Source organism: Myotis nattereri (assembly GCF_964212035.1).
Source record: "Myotis nattereri genome assembly, chromosome: 2".
Classification (NCBI taxonomy): Eukaryota; Metazoa; Chordata; class Mammalia; order Chiroptera; family Vespertilionidae; genus Myotis; species Myotis nattereri.
In genome coordinates this window covers 204,563,888-204,581,980 of record NC_138076.1, presented here as the reverse complement: position 1 = coordinate 204,581,980, position 18,093 = coordinate 204,563,888, and the positions used below count along the sequence as shown (strand labels likewise).

The window sequence follows — 18,093 nt, the reverse complement described above, 5'->3', positions numbered from 1 at the left end:
CAAAACTAAGAAACCATAGCACTAACTAAATTCCAGACTTGATTCAGATTTCCACTTATGTTCTTTTTCTGTTCTAGAATCCCATCCATGATACCATGCTGCATTTAGTCGTATGTCTCCTAAGTCTCCTCTGTCTTTGACAGTTTCTCAGGCTTTCTTTGTTTTTTATGACCTTTACGATTTTGAATACTGGTCATGTATTCTGTAGACTGGCCCTCAAGTTAGGTTTGTCTGATGTTTTTCTCATCATTAGATTTGGGTTATGGGTTTTGTGGAAATACCACAGAGGTGAAATGTTCTCATCGCATTATATCAGAATGTATGTGATATCAACATGATTGACTTACATAGGAGGCGTTTACTCTGATCATGTGGTTAAGGGAGCGTTTGCCAGGTTTCTCCATTATAAAGTTACTATTTTTTCCCTTTCCTTTGAGGAATGGGAGATATATCTTCTTTCAACTCAAGCTGAGTAGTAACAAGTAAGTTTCCTTGCTGTCCTATTCTGTGACTTAAGATTTATATCTAAATTACACTTGAATTGTGGGTAGTGCTTTTTGAAACCCAGGTTTTATATTGAGGGTCTATTATTAGCTTCATCACCTTGGATGGGCTTTGGGCTTTATTTCCTGTCCTCCTAAACATGGATTAAGTTCAAGGTTTCCAGGGCTCTGTAAAAATCCTCAAGGCTAAAGCTGACTTTAGTACCCTGGTTAACCTCTTATGACTCCTTACTTTTGGGGGGTAGTCCAGTAAATATGTTTAAAAGTTTCCTTTTGTTGTTGTTTGTTATTAGTTATTTCTATTAGGGTATTTTAATCCAATGTAGTATCAGCAACAGAAGTTGGTAGGTATCTTTTGACATTGATTTTGACTATATTTTGAAATGTTAACAACTTGGGTTGGGGAAAATTTATATCTTAATATAAACTGGTAGTCACTCTCTCAGTCCTCTCTCCCCCCACTCATGTGTATTGTGTTCTTATGAATTCCTTGACTTAAGGACACTGTTTTCTCTGCTTTGATTGCCCTTTTCTCTTTTACCCTCTTGATCAACACTTACTGATTCAAAATTGTACTTAATTTTTTTTCCCTCATGCTTACCCCTGTTCCCTTTCTTCTGCCTCCACACACAGAGTTAGATTTTTGTTTGTGCTGCCATAATACACCCTTCATTAAGAAATTCACCATTGTATTCTCTTTGTATTTAATAGTACTTATTGTTATATAGCATAATATCAATATTGGTTTAGATACTATGGTAGATATTACTACTGTTCACCATTATTCAGTGTAATTTCCTGCAGGAAGTTTATGACTTCTGCCTTGGAGTCTGGTTTGGCCATTTGACTTGCTTTAACCAATTAAATGTGAGCAAAAATGCTTCAGCTGATCTGCAATAGATATATATCTTAGTGAGAAATAAACTTAGTTATTTTAAGACACTGAACTTTGGGGATTGTTACCTCAGTGTAACCTAACATACTCTATCTTAATTGACATACATGCTTGTCCTCCATCTGGAAGGTAAAAACTCTATCTCATCACTTTATGTCCTTAAAGCTATCAGACTAATTTTCCTAAGACATTTTAATTATTACATATCCTGTGGTGTAGCAGTGTAGCATCGTATAGTGCAGCCGTGGGCAAACTACGGCCCGCGGGCCGGATCCGGCCCGTTTGAAATGAATAAAACTAAAAAAAAAAAGACCGTACCCTTTTATGTAATGATGTTTACTTTGAATTTATATTAGTTCACACAAACACTCCATCCATGCTTTTGTCCCGGCCCTCCAGTCCAGTTTAAGAACCCATTGTGGCCCTCGAGTCAAAAAGTTTGCCCACCCCTGGTATAGTGCAAAGAGCATGGGTTTGGAGTCAGACACATCCAAATTAAAATTTTCACTTTATGGCTTAGCTGAGTTACTTTGGAAAATGTCCTTGATTAGTTTCAGATTCATCATTTAAAAAATGAGATGTCTATAAAGTTGTTGTATACGTCAGATACCTAGTACAATAGACATTCAGAGAATTTTCTTTTTCTTACACTACATTGACTGTTGAATCAAGTCTCTAAAGTTCCTTTCATATGCTTTTACTTAGTTATTTGGTTTAGTTGTTAAATACTTTTTAACTCCCGTATGTCAAGATTATCTATGCACTGGCAAGTGGTGAACAAGGCCTAGTCCCAGTCTTTAAGGAAGTTATAGTCAAGTGGCCAGTATTTCTCCCTCCCTATCTCCAAGTATTTAAATCATGTTGATACTGCAAGGCCTCACCACATCCTTGAAATTTTGCCTAATTTTTTCCCCATTTCAAAAAAGAAAATATTCAGAAGAGCATTCTCCCTCCTGATTTTTCAAAGCATATTAATGGTATCCATGTGTTTCTTACAATGTATATTGCATTCTGCTATAATAGGTTTTGTTATATTCATATACATCATGTATATTTTCAAGTTTCTTTTCTAGATTTTAAGGTCTTGAGTATTGGAATCTCATATTATTTATCTTGTATTTCTCAAATAAATGATGTGAGTAATGAACAGTATCACTTCTTAGAAGATCTTTTAAGAATTTGTGGGGACATTTTTGTTCGTCAGTGATTGGAGGGAGCTAGTGGTATTAGTGAGGAGAGACCAAGAATGGAAAACTTCTTGCAATGCTCAGGATAGTTTCTCAAATACAGTAGGTCCTCAGGTTACATCAGCAATCCGTTCCTACAGCGTGACGTAATGCGATTTTAAATTTTTGCCATAAGTCGGAACCCACCTACATAAGCACCTATGTCACTCAAGTGGAGCACATACACAGCAGTAATGAAGTGAAACAGTAAAAAAAAATTTAAAAGGTAACAATTCCTGACCCTTGTGGTAAATAAATAATCCTATCTAATAAAAGGGCAATATGCAAATTAACCATCACTCTGTCACAAAGATGGCAGCGCCCAATCCTCTCAGCCATGCCAGAGTCCCCCAGTCCATGGGAAAAGTAGGGTGATGAGGCAGGCGTTCCACACCCAGCTGATCATGGGCCTCTGCCCAGGCCAGGGTGGAAAGTTTGGGTAAGAAGAGAAGGAATCGGTGAGCTGAGCAGAGTCGAGTGGCCCCTGACTCCTGGGCAAGGTCAATTCCAGGTGGTCAGATGGTGGAGGGAGTGGAGGATAGTGTGATAGGAGGGGCTGGTGGCGGAGGCACAGGGGTGAAAGCCAGTGGAGGAAGAGGGAGTAAGCCCTTTATTAGAGTTCCTGAGAATGGAGGGAAGTCATTTGCATTTCCCTTTGGGCCAAGGGCGGGCACAGAGTGGTCAGGCTCCGCAGAGAGCTAATGGCGCACAGATTTGTGTGCAGGGCTACTAATAAAAAACATAAAGCACAACTCTAACCGGTTTGGCTCAGTGGATAGAGCGTCAGCCTGTGGACTGAAGGGTCGGGGGTTCGATTCCGGTCAAGGGCATGTACCTTGGTTGTGGGCACATCCCCAGTAGGGGATGTGCAGGAGGCAGCTGTTTCGATGTTTCTCTCTCATGGATGTTTCTAACTCTCTATTCCTCTCCCTAAAAAATCAATAAAATATAATTTTTACAAAAACCGTAAAGCACATATGTGCATATGTCGAAATGACGGAACTTTTTTTAAAAATAAATGGGAGATGGAGACGTAACCAGGAAACGATGTATATTGAGTCTGACGTAACCTGAGGACTGCCTGTAAATAGTTGTCCTGAGTCCCACATATCTTTCAAATGTTCTACCAGATATTTCATGTAAGTGAAAAACTTACTCATTTTTTTCTGAGCTAGAGCTTAAATCTATGCTTATATGTAAAAACTAGGATTTTTTACACAATTTTAGTATATACTGAGTTTTCCTGAAATATATTTATTACCTATGTAAATTAAGGAAAGATACTTTGTTATGTCCAGAACTTTACTGAGTCTTGCCCAATGTTACAGAAAATCACTTCACCAGAGGCAGTACCACTCATGCAACTGTATCAGTCTGTTTTCGTAGCTGTTGGATTTAAAAATAATTCTGTATGTACTTGTAGGTTTCCAACTAATTCCATTGTCTTTTTGTGTCATGCCCAGGTATTTACTTATAGAAGTACAGGTTACTTTTTTTTATCCTCACCTGAGGATATATTTTTATTGATTTTGGAGAGAGGAAAGGAGGGAGCGAGGAAGAGGAGAAGGAAAGGAGGGGAGGAGAGAGACATCAATGTGAGAGGAAAAACATCTTTTGGTTGCCTCCTGGATGGGCATCAAACCTGCAGCCTTTTGGTGTACCCAAAGATGCTCCAACCAACTCAGCCACACGGCCAGGGCATGTGTTACTTTCTTTTAAAATATAAATGACCCTCCTTTAACTGACCTCTCCCATGTATTATATTAGAGCATTATATAATGTTCTAAAAGTGTGTATATAGAGATACTATATTATATATGAATTTCATTTCATAATTTAAAAGAGGGCATTATAAAATATTTATTAAAGGGACACTGTGACATGGTATAGATCAGGGGTGGGCAAACTTTTTGACTCGAGGGCCACAATGGGTTCTTAAACTGGACCGGAGGGCCGGAACAAAAGCATGGATGGAGTGTTTGTGTGAACTAATATAAATTCAAAGTAAACATCATTACATAAAAGGGTACGGTCTTTTTTTTTTTTTTTTTTTAGTTTCATTCATTTCAAATGGGCCGGATCCAGCCCGCGGGCTGTAGTTTGCCCACAGCTGGTATAGATCCACTGATTAGAGCCTTGCTAAATACAAAATTTGCTTTTAAAATATATATTTAATCTTTATTGAACTTTAAACTGTTCTCTGTAGAAAATGTATATCACAAATATTCTGACAATTTGAATGATGATTTAGCTAAAAGCACTAAGAATTTGTTGCAAGCCAGAAAAAAAGCATATGTAAACTTTATGCAATTTATAGAGAAACAAATTGCAATTTATAACTTTAAATTTCTAATAAAAATACCATAGACTTTGGTTAATGATTAAAACTCTCTATTTTTCTTCATTATAGTTAATATATCCAGAACTTTAATTTTTAAAATTTAATCCTATTGTTTCATGCAGAGGATAAGAGAGGATATTTTACATGGGGTTTTAGTGATTTTAATTTATATTCTTTAAATCAGTTCTCTAGAGTCAGCAGTGAATTGTTTTGGCTTAGATACTCAAAGTATAGTTTTTATTGTTGAGCATATAAGATATATTTTATAAACTAAAGTTGCAGAACCAGATGGTTTTATTCTGGTATGATACATGTTAATTCATAATGCCTTATTTTCAGCACCAGAGGGGTTGTGTCATATTCTACCATTGCCTTTTATAGACTATTTTATAGACAGAACTAGAAATTCTAGTTATATAAAGCTGTTCTAGCACAGGCTGGAAAGTAGGTCATTGTGACGGGGCGTATACCAAACCTCCCACTGGTTGCTATGGCAGTGACCTACTTTAAGAAACAAGGTCTGTTGATTCATGCTGAAATCATCTTTTGGAAATGGTATAAGGAAACTCACTGCATGTATTTTTTCTAATAGTAGTAAGCCAGTGATCTCTGGAGGTTAAAAACAATCCTTAAAATGTTTAAAGGGAAGAAATATATTTTCTCACCTAGCACCTCTGCAGTTTATTTTGAACTAGTACAGTTAGTGTTATAATTAAATAACATGAGAACTGTGCTTCCATGTAGGTAGTACAATTATGCAAAGTGATATAGTGAATTTTACTGCCCTTAGGCCTATTTAAAAACTAATCTGTTGCATGTAGTTGATAGCATTATTAATTTAGACTTCAAAGGATTATAATTTCAAGGGAACAGTAAGTATGCTAAATTGGAGGTCTGAAAATATATTCCTGTTAAACGTGTGCCCTTTGTATTTTCAGTATACAGTATTTTAAATCATTGCGTTCGATATTGGATGCCTGTTCTAAGGCACATATATTTGTAATATATAAAAGGTTGAAATTGGTGTGTTCTCTGGAACACACTGAATCTGAACTCTGAAGAGCTCACTTGCTTCCCAGCTGAGGATAAAGGATGAAAGGTTAGACTTTATGTAGCACCCTTTCAAGTAACATTATTTGTTCAGCACTAAAAAGATTTCTTATCTGTCAATAAGTTGATACTTTGAACCTGACATATTGGAGGTTTTATTTTATGGTATTATCAAGGAAGAATTATATGCTTAGAGATTAGTTGATTCAGGGTCTCAATTGTACTGTATCTTGCCATATATATTCATATTCACATTTGCCTTGTCACTGGAAAAATTTTCATGGAACCTTTATCCAAAGTTACATTTAGGGGAAATGATGAATTCAAGATGATTCTGTATATAGTTGTATATAGACTAATTCATTGTCTGCTGTTGGCATGCCCAGGTATTTGCATATAGAAATACATGTTACTTTTTTCCAAAATATAAATTATGGCCCTGGCCAGTGTGACCCAGTTGGTTGGAGTATTGTCCCTTGCTCCAAAAGGTGGCATGATCCATTCCCGGTCAGGGCACATACCCAGGTTTCAGGTTCAATCTCCATTTGGGACGTGTACTAGAGGCAGCTGATGTGTTTCTCACATCAGTGTTTCTCTCACTCCAATCCTCCTTCCCTCCCTTCCTTTCTCTAAAATCAATATATACACACACACATATATACATTATTACCAAGGGATAATAATTATAACTTCTGTTTAATGATATCTGCTGAGTACTGGATTCTACTAGGTAATTTTATACTGTTTATAATCCTTTCAACACTGTACAACTCTGTAGGTCATTTTATCTTGTTTCTAATCTTTTCAACAAATCGTATAAGGCACATGATGAGATTTGTTTGCCAAATTTAGAAACCAAAACACAGGTTAGGAAACTGTGTGGTTAGGGATGAAACACAGATACTTTATTTGAAATTCATCAGGAGAAGGTGGTGTGTGTGTGTGTGTGTGTGTGTGTGTGTGTGTGTGTGTGTTAGCTATAATATAAGGTGCCATCTGAAAGTTTCTTTAGGATGAGGTACATTATGTCCTTTGACAGTTTAGAGGATGAAGAAGTTACAACTGGAAGACTGAAGATTAGTAAGGTATGAACTTGAAGAGATGGGAAAAGTATTCCAGGCCAAGAGAAAAAGATGGAGCAAATTCCAGGAGATTGGATGTTTAGGGAAAAGAGATGTAGTTTGGTTTGGTAGAAGGAAAAGGGGAGTGGAAGGAAATCAACCTGGAACCCTAAGTTAGTGGCCAAAGAAAAGAATTTGTTCTTTATTCTATAGGAGATCTTTGTACAGGAAAGTGTGCCTCAGGAATATTTGCTATTGTGTGTGATGGATTAGAGTAGAAAGAGATTGTTGGTAGGCAGGTCTATTTTAGGCATTGCAGTAAATAATACCAGCAAGAAATAACAAGGTCTAGAATTACTGTAGCAAAATTAGAAGTGATAGGAAGAAGGGGACAAAAAATAATAGATACATATAATCATGGTTACTATAGGTAAGGCACTTAAATACATTTCTGTTCCTTTGTTCTAAGAGCTTCACATATATTAATTTATTTAATTCTCATAACAATGGTGTAAATGATATGAATCCTATTTCTATCCCAGTTTTACAGATGAGGAAATGGAACTTTTCAGGATTGATTAAAAGATAGTAATTTGTTGCTAGACCTATTAAATTATGGGAAATCTGTGCAATGGGAATACAGTAAAATCATGAAAATTCTATTGCTTTAAAAAGATGTTCACTATGGATTAAACCAAGTTTATAGTAGATACAGTATTTCTCAGTTTTACTCTACTTTGAAGGATGTTAATTGTCAATTTTATACCTTTTATGAAGTTTTTTTATAATTCTTTATTGTTGGAAGTATTACATATGTCCCCTTCCCCCCCCCCCCCCCCATTGACTCCTTCCAGCCTCCCCCTGCCCCACCTCCCACCCCAGGCCTTCAGTACCCAATTGTCTGTGGCCATGGGTTATGCATATATGCATACAAGGTCTTTGGTTGATTACCTCACACCCACCCAGCCTCCCCTATTAGAATCTTCACTCTGTTCCATGCTTTCATGTCTCTGAATCCACTCTGTTCATCAGTTTATTTTGTTATTTTTTATGAAGTTTTTAAAAAAGTGTTTTTCTTCTTCAGTCCCACCCCAAACTCCCATTCCCCAAGGATAGCTATTGTTAATTGCTTGGTATAAGTATACTTAGTTATTTTCTTATGCACATATAACATAGACACATGTAATGTAAATTTTACTTTATCAAAATGATATATGCATATAGTTTTTAAAGTCATAGTGCAAATAGCCTTGTAAGAAAAGACAGCATCACTGTTTTTCTTTTCTTCACAAGTCTTTTCTATTTAAAATATTTGAATATAAAGTAAGCATTATATTTTTAAGTACTGTACTTATATTTGAATACACTGTACTTATGCAATTTTTATGTGAAATTACAGTGATGTAAATGATAATATCCATGGAAAAGAACACCATCAATAACATCTGTTTAGGGGGTAAACTATAGCATAGGGACTATAGTCAGTAATATTGTAATCACTATGTATGAGGCCATGTGGGTACTTGTATTATCAGGGGTGGGGGGAAAATCACCTCATAAATTTATGATTGTTGTGCTCACTTCGGCAGCACATACAATAAATTATATAATTGTCTCTAACCACTGTGCCGTATGCCTGAAACTAATATAAAATAATATTGGATGTCAACTGTAATTGAAAATAAAATTAAAAAAAAAATGTGTGGAAGAAATACATTCTATTCTTTTGTTCTATTAAGTGCCTAAACAAAATTAATTCTTTGGTTGCAAAATTTTTCCTGTTGCAACACATTGATTGCTTCAGTCCATATCATTTTTTACAATGTTTGTTTGTTTCATAGGGTGTTTATTGAAAGCATTAAGAATGATTATATAGCTTGTAAACAAGAAAGGGAAAAATAAAGGGCCAATTATTAATTAATCCAGACATTCATTTTATTAATTAATCGGGTTCTTTTTCTTTTCTTTTCCCATCTTATCATTGACCTGCTTGTACCACATAGAAATATTTCCACCAAAAAGTTGAATAAGGGCCTAACTGGTTTGGCTCGATGGATAGAACGTTGGCCTGCGGACTGAGGGGTCCCGGGTTCGATTCCGATCAAGGGCATCTACCTTGGTTGCCGGCACATCCTAGTAGGAGGTGTGCAGGAGGCAGCTGATAGATGTTTCTCTCCCATCGATGTTTCTAACTCTATCCCTCTCCATTCCTCTCTGTAGAAAATCAATAAAATATATATTTTTTAAAAAGTTGAATAAGGAGAACTCTTACTATATACTATCAGATCTGGTAGAGAAGATACTGAATGAAACTAATGGTACAAAAAAGATTTAAGAATTATCTCTGCCTTGAATTATCCCCTGAGGACATTTTACTCTTCTGTTTAAATTTAAGAAAACTTAAAATTGCTAGTTCATTCAACTTTTTAATTTTTGATTTGACTGCTGGTATCTAAAAACTCTTTAGCCAAGCAAATACATAAGCTAGATGATTCCCAATAAACAATTATCACTAAACATTGTAAGTTACAATAATCTTTTCCCCAAAAGTATTTGGACATTGGTAGTGGTGGGGTGAGGTAGAGTGAGGATGGAGTGTTAGTGGGGTAACTCTGAACCAAGATAGAAAAGGGATGTGGTGAAATATAAAAGTGAGAATACAAAGGCTTGTTTCCTATTTGTTTTAGAATGACTGTGAGACTACCGAAGGTGAAATGATGAGATGTCTTTTAACATCCACCTGAGTATAGCACTATGACTCCCCAAGCCCACAGAGATAGTCTTCCCAGCTGAGGGGAATAGGATATAGTTGAAATGTTACAGAAAATTAACATGAGGCAAACAATGAGGTTGAGCTTTCCAGGGGTGTGACATCTCTTTCAGATTTGTTCTTAGTGGCCACTCCATTTCTTCACAATAAAAGATGCACACTAAGCAGTCTTCTGGTACTGCCCCAGAATTGCCCCAGATATCTATCCTGGATAAACTTCGTTGGTACTTATTTCATTGGAAAAAAATCTGTAGCCCTACCTGCCTCATGAAATCTTTTTAAAAAAAAATAATTTGTCATACTTTACACTCAGAGTTAATGCCACGTAATTTAACGTCTTTTATCAACTTTTTCTTTAATTAGATTAGAAACTTGAAAATGAGCATTGTTTTCTCTCTCCTAGATCTGTGGTTGGCAAACCATGGCTCGCGAGCCACACGGGGCTCTTTGGCCCCTTGAGTGTGGTTCTTCCACAAAATACCACATGTAGGCGATTGAAACTTCGCGGTCCATGCGCAGAAATCAGTATTTTGTGGAAGAGCCGGTATTTTGTGGAAGAGCCACACTCAAGGGGCCAAAGAGCCATGTGTGGCTCGCAAGCCCTAGTTTGCCGACCACTGTCCTAGATCATTACAGTATCCCCCAGTAACATGCTCAAATTTTTTTTTCAAATTTTTAAATTATTCATTTGCTCAGAGTGATTAAATAGGATGGGTCTATTTTTTTTTCCAGTAGAAAATGCTCTGGGTTTTTCAGATTGGTTTGTCTATATAAATTTGAATTCATTTCATCATGTTTAAACAATGAGATCAATTCATTTATTTTATTTTGTAATTTTTATATTTACAAATTAAACTTTTGTTAACAGTCACGATTATTTAATGAAAATTAGTGATTTCATTCAGGAACTTCGTTAAAATACTAAGAAACTTTTGTTGTAGTTAGAAAACATTAGACATATAGAGTCTGGAAATAGTAATTTATATATCAGCCAGAGGCCCAGTACATGAAATTCGTGCACTCCAGGGGTGGGGGGGAGGCGGTGTCCCTCAGCCTGGCCTGAGCCCTCTCACAGTCTGGGAGCCCTCAGAGGATGTCCGACTGATGGCTTGGGCCAGCTCCCCGCAGAGAGCAGGCCTAAGCTGGCAGTCGGACATCCTTAGCGCTGCCATGGAGGCGGAGAAGCTCCCGCCACCGCCGTTGACTCACCAGCCATGATCCCGGCTTCTGGCTGAGCAGCGCTCCCCCAGTGGGAGCACACTGGCCACCAGGGGCAGCTCCTGCTTTGTGCATCTGCCCCCTGGTGGTCAATGGGTGTCATATTGACTGGTCATTCCACCATTTGGTCAATTTGCATGTTAGCCTTTAATTATATAGGATTAGAGGTGATAAGAGATAAGATGATGGAGTTGGCATTTCAACTTTTAGAATAACATGATTTTGCAATATTTTATATCTTCTAAAAATATATTTTAATAACTTTAATATTATCCTCTCCCTAGGTTTCTGCTTCAGTGTCTTGAAGACCTTGATTCTAATCTGAGAAAACTAAACTCTCGTCTGTTTGTGATTCGTGGACAACCAGCAGATGTGTTTCCTAGGCTTTTCAAGGTAATTATGCATAACATAGTAATCTCTTGTCAGAGAAGACACATATTTGGTAAATAAGGCATTCTGGGTAATTTAAAGTGTGGCAAATATGAGTTTTTAAATAAAAATTTTGTGGGTTTTTTCTTTTATTTAATAAAAAAGTTACACATTATAAAGTCAAACAGCAAAAGAAGTGGCTTATAATGAAAAATCTTCCTTCTGCCTTAAACTGCTAGTTCCTTTCCCAGAAGTAAAAATTACCAGTTTCTTGTATATTCATTAGAAATATTCTTTGAATAAATAAAAATGTATATCTGTGTATTTTTGTGTATGTCATTATCCCCCTTTTTACAAACACACCATTCGGTGCAGTGCTTTACTTATAACCATTATTTTAGAGATTGTTCCATATTACTTCCCCAGTCTTTTAAATGGCTTCATAGTATTCCATTGTGTAAATATGCTACAATTTCTTTAACTAGTTTTCTACTGAACATTGAATTATTTTTCCACAGGCCTTTTGCTAATACAGATAATGCTGTCAGTAGACATTCTTGTCCAGATACACATATCATGATCACATGTGCCACTACATTTGTGGGATAATTCTTAGAAGAAGACTTTCTGGGTCAAAGGCCTGTAATGATTGACATGCTACCAATAATACAAAATTGTGGTGTGTTTTTTTAACTTGGTAGAATCGTAAAAATCTCATTTCTTTCTTCTTTTTTCCAAATGAAAAAGTTAGTCCTAGAGAGATTGAATGAGTTGACCAACATGGAAGTACTCAGACCAAAAGCTGAATTTCCTAGCTTTTTTTTATTCATCCCTTCCTATTTGCTACCATTAGAATTCCAAATGTATATTTTCTTTTGGTCTTGCAGCTGTTTAATTCATCAAGTTTTTATAATAGCAGTGTTGCTATTTTTAATTCAGAAGAGAACATTCCTTTCCCTGAATGAGAATGTTCCCAGTGCTGGGATTCAAGTAACACTTCCTAGCTTTTTCCCACTAGTGTGAAAGAAACCTGTAATGTTTAGGGTTTGGCTAATGCAAGCGTTTCGACTAGTGAGAATTTATTACATTAAAATTTGTTCACTACTGTTGCTGCTTAGAGTCAGAATTTAACTTAGGTACATGGAAGAGATCAGAGTAGAAAGCATATCAGAAACAACAGTAATAGTTTATCAACAACTCATGAGTAAAATAGTATGTCTTGGGTAATTGCTTCTACCTTATCTCTAAATTCATGTGGTATAAGTAAAATGAATCCTAAGAAGATTTTAGTTGCTTTAAAAATAATAACTTTTATTTACTTGTTTTTTAAAAACTTGTTTTAAGACAGCAAGTCTTTTTTGTTCTTTGTTTTGACCATTCTTTTGCATAAAATAGCATATAATTAGATTAACAGTCTTTTGCAATTAGATGATCTGTCTAGTCAGCTTGCAGAGAGCACATACACATAAAGTGCTTATTATTTATTCTGATTTTTCCTTGGGCTACATACAATAGTCTGTATAAAATGCTATTTATGAAAACTTTCATATTTATTTACTCTGTCTAGAACATAGAGGGAATTAAATTCATTTTTTAATTGTATTGATGTGTGTTTTCTAAAGTGTTGTTTAGAGGTCACTACATGCATGTGTTTGGGGAAAAAAAAGTCTAAAAGGGTATAAAATAAAAAGTAGGTCTCCTTCCCATCCCTATTCTTCACACCCTTAGTCTCTGAGAAAAAAGATACTTTTGTCCATGACTAGCTGAGTCATTTACATTATTGCTTCTATTGTTTAATTTTTAAAAATTTTATTTATTATTTTTTAGAGAAAGAAGAAAGGGTTAAGGGGGGGTGGGGGGAGAAAAAAACAATGATTGGTTGCCTCCTGTGCGCTCCTGGAGTGTGGATCAAACCCACAACCTAGGTATGTGCCCTAACTGGGAATTGAACCCATAACCTTTTGGTGTAGCAGATGATGCTTCAACCAACTGAGCCACCTGGCCAGGGTGCCTCTGGTTTTATTATTTTAATACAGAAAATAGTGAGATTTTTTAATAGGTAAGTAATCCTATTTTTCACATTTGAGGTAAAAATACAATAGGTCCTCGGGTTACATCGGAGATCCGTTCCTACGGCACAGCGTACGCGATTTTTGCTGTAAGTCGGTACCCACCTACATAAGCACCTACATCACTCACATGGAGCACATACACAGCAGTAATTAAGTGAAACAGTAAAAAAAAAATTAAAAGAAAGATAACAATTCCTGACCTTTACTTGTGGTAATAATAAAAAACATAAAGAACATATGTACATACGTCAAATGATGGAACCTTTTTTTATAAATAAATGGGAGATGGCGACATAACCACGAAACGACGTACATCGAGTCCGAGTAACCCAAGGACTATAGTTGAGGCCTGATAACAGTGCCTTTAGTTTATTGGGTTGGTGATAATAGTTCCAGTATTGCTGTCTTCTCTAGCATGCATCTTCTCCTCTCTATAGCATTTGCTCATTCCATTTCTGTTGAGTAGATTTAGGAATGGGGTCAGACCATTTTTATATACTCTGACATACATGTATATCTGATAAATTGTTTTTCTGATGTGTTTTGAGTCCTAGTCAGTTAAAGATTGATGTATGTATAATCATTTGATATGCAAATCATGAATTTAATTTTCAGCCACTATCCTTAAAATTTGTGTACATTTTGCCCCTTCATCTTATTTTAGGAATGGAACATCACTAAACTTTCAATTGAGTATGATTCTGAGCCCTTTGGAAAGGAACGAGATGCAGCTATTAAGAAACTGGCTACTGAAGCTGGAGTAGAAGTGATTGTACAAATTTCACATACATTATATGACCTAGACAAGTAAGTACTTTTTCTATTTTTATTATAGTAAAATAAACATAATGTTTGTCATCGTAACCATTTTTAAATGTACAGTTTAGTAGTAGTACATAGACAAATATGTTTTAAGCTATGGGACATAGGTTTGTAAAATGGAAATAACATATACATAATAGAGTTGTGTATATATACTCTAATAGAGTACATAATATATACTAAATAAATATCTATTAAACCCTTAGCATAACTGCTGTAATTTTTACTTACCTAGTGATAGATACCAAACTTAACAGCCATAGTACATAAGACCAAAATACTGAGAATTTTAGTTTCAAAATATTAAGAGTATCAAAATTCTCCTGACTATTCTAACTCAGCCTACTGTTGGTCTTGCCTTTCTGGGCTCTTAGCAATATTAATTTTATAGCTTATTTGATACATAGGCATAAACTGCCTTGATATATTTTATATGACTGTCATAAGTTACTTAACTTTATGTATGTATCTTGTCTATCTAGATTTTAACTCCAGATGTAAACTGTATAAAATATTACTTTGGATAGCTGTAGTCCTCACAACAATGGCATAGTATTATATTTCTCAAAGTGTATTTCTTGAAATATCAGTCTTTAGTGATGCTTTGCCCAACAGAGAGTCTGTGGTCAAGTTTAAATTTAGGAAGTATTATATGCTGTGAGTTTTGAAGGTTCATAAGATTTGTTAATTTATGAACCTTTGACATACTGTTGTCATCATAAGTACTGAATTCTCATAATTTATCTACCTTTTACATTATTTTAACTTATTTATACTTTTTATCAAGTTAATAAAGCTAATTATAAGTAACATGACAAACTAGTTAATTTTATTCTACTTTTCCAAGTGTATCAAAAAATGGTGACTTGATTACTTGATATTAAGCCAGATGTTATAGTATATTCTTTGATAATAAACTTGCCTTCTAGTTTATCAGTTTTTTTAATTTTAGGGAGCTGATAGCAAGAAGTAAAAACAGGATAAGAGCAGTTGCTTCTAAGTGGAAGACCAGTGTTATACATAAAATTGAATTGTTTATTGGATTGAATGTGAATGTTAACCATGTAAATCCATCATAAAACAATGTAACATATAGAAAACCAAGGCTTTTATTGTTTCCATTAAATAATTAATAGTATGACAATTAAAGTATCATTATAATTGACAGATTTCATTATGACCTTAAGTATAAACTCAAAGTATTACACCAAAGCTAAATTACTAAAATCAGAGAGGATAATTTTTTTGTTATGTCCTGTACATATAACTGATACATAATACATGTGGCATAATGAAAAATGTACTGTATTTGGATTAGGAAAACCTTGATTTGCTATTTATTGGCTATGTGACCTTGACTAATTAACTCTCTTGGTAGGCTTTGATTTCTGATCATAAAATGATGGAGTTGGATTTTACTAGTAATTCTTTATTAAGGCTAAATGCTAAGCAAATGGCCATAATAAAAAAAGAATAGCTATTCCCAAATAGTGTCGAATTCAAACTACCTTTGGCAAACATGAGTCTTTCCTTTTAGTACACTTGATTGAAGCAATTAGTGATCAGAAGTAAACAAAGTATGTACATAAAATATGTATATAAAATATGTATGCTGATATTTTTAACAAAAGCATGAGCAAATGGAAAATAGCAAGTGATTGTCACAACAATAATATAGAATCCTAATTAATGAGACTTTGTTTGCTCCTTGATATAGTATTGACCTGGTTTAGTTTTTATTGATGATTAATAGATTCTTTGAGCTGAGTTATAATGTCTTTACATTTATTCTTTGAGCTATGTGATAATGTTTTTACATTTCCATATTTTTATGTTATTGCCTTTAATATGTTATTGTTATTTGGCCACTTGTTCTTTTTACTCATAGGTGCTTAATATCCCTTGTCTTAAAGGTTTTGGTATTTTCATGCTATATATTTTTGACACCTAGCAGATATCTAGAAAATGAAGGAAATTTTTTTTCCGATTCTTAATTATTTTAAACAAGTTTCCTGGTCATTCTCCTATAAGTCAAGTAATTTTATTTATTTTCTGGTTTTAAGCCTTTTTAGAGCTTAAATATATTGTCATTTTTTTTTATACTAACTGGATTTTACTAACTTTTGTAATAGGATCATAGAACTTAATGGTGGACAACCGCCTCTTACTTATAAAAGATTCCAGACTCTTATCAGCAAAATGGAACCACTAGAAATACCAGTAGAGACAATTACTTCGGAAGTGATAGAAAAGTGCACAACTCCTTTGTCTGATGACCATGATGAAAAATATGGAGTCCCTTCACTGGAAGAACTAGGTGGGTATAAATGGTAAAACATTGAAACTTAATAAATCACTCAGGAAATCCCATTTCTGATTTGACATGTATTTTGCAAAAAGAGAGATAGGAGAAAAAGTAAAAGAAACAAACTAAGATGTGATAAATCTGTGCATTATTTATGTGTTCTAAAATATGTGATCACTCCGACGGTCTAACTCAGTTGGTTCAGTGTCGTTGGTTCAGTGCATAGAAAGGTTGATGTTTTGATGATTACTAGTCAGGGCACATGCCTGGGTTGCGGGCTGGTCCCCTACCAGAGACATGTGGAAGGCAGCCAATCAATGTTCCACTCTCACATCAATGTTTCTCTCGCTCCCTCTCCTTTACTCTCTCTCTAAAAATTAATAAATATATTTTAAAAAATAAAAATAAGTGTGTGATCTATCTGTTATCAACATAAAATACACATTTTAAAGAATAGAGAACATGTTATTGTCTATATGTGAGGATCTATCCAGGGTCATCAATTCATTTTTATTCTACTGTCATATTTTTCTTCAGTTATTTTTCTTTGCAATTGTGATTAAATAAAAAGCATTTATGTTCTGGAATTATTATTATTATTATTATTATTTTATTTTATTTTATTTTTTTTAGGTTTTGATACTGATGGCTTACCCTCTGCAGTTTGGCCAGGTGGAGAAACTGAAGCACTTACACGTTTGGAAAGGCATTTGGAAAGAAAAGTATGATAATATAGATCATGCTCATATTTCCAAACTGGCATTTTAAAAATAATTTCACTCTTTTTTAAAAACAAAAAATAGACTGGTAAAAAAGGATTGAGAGGAATACTTAAAGCATAAACCGCCCAGCCCGTGTGGCTCTGGTTGAGCATCTACTTATGAACCAGGAGTTCGTGGTTCAATTCCCGGTCAGAGCACATGCCCAGGGTTTCAGGCTTAGTCCCCAGTGTGAGGTGTGCAGGAGGCAGCCAATCAATGATTCTCATCATTGATGTTTCTCTCTCTCTCTCTCTCCCTCTCCCTTCTCTGAAATCAATAAAAATAATTTTTTAAAAAACAGCAGCCATCTCTTAAACTCATCCAGTTTTCCTTAAAAAAAAAAATAGCATAAACCTAATGGTTTGAAAATGAACTACTATCTCTTTATTTAAATACCTTTTTCCTCCTCTTCTGATTATTTCCTCTTTAGCTATTACCAACACTACCTCTTCTATCCTTTTTTGTGTAAGTTGGTATCTGATGACCATAACTTTGAAGCTGGGGTAGAGTTCTCCTATTTCACCTTTACTTCAGTGTCAAAGAGACAGGTGAAAGGTGCTCTCAATGTTGTGTTAGGAATTTGGAGGTAATTTATTTCACATGAGTATGTGCTACATGGGGATGGTTGAAAGAACAGCAACAAAATGCTCACTTTTATCCTTTCTTGTTTTCTGTTAAAACGTCATTTGTGGCTGGAATA

The 18,093-nt window shown here is 35.0% G+C and overlaps 1 protein-coding gene across 3 annotated transcripts in view; it reads left to right on the top strand.

Moving 5' to 3' along the window:
• The window catches only part of CRY1 (cryptochrome circadian regulator 1), a 46,467-nt gene that overhangs the window by 21,965 nt on the left and 6,409 nt on the right, over window positions 1-18,093 (top strand). For all 3 annotated transcript variants that reach the window (XM_081083798.1, XM_081083799.1, XM_081083800.1), the window contains exons 2-5: window positions 11,349-11,457; window positions 14,170-14,312; window positions 16,460-16,644; window positions 17,266-17,354. In XM_081083798.1, coding sequence (XP_080939924.1) covers window positions 11,349-11,457; window positions 14,170-14,312; window positions 16,460-16,644; window positions 17,266-17,354 — 526 coding nt within the window. The remainder of the gene's footprint in view (window positions 1-11,348; window positions 11,458-14,169; window positions 14,313-16,459; window positions 16,645-17,265; window positions 17,355-18,093) is intronic.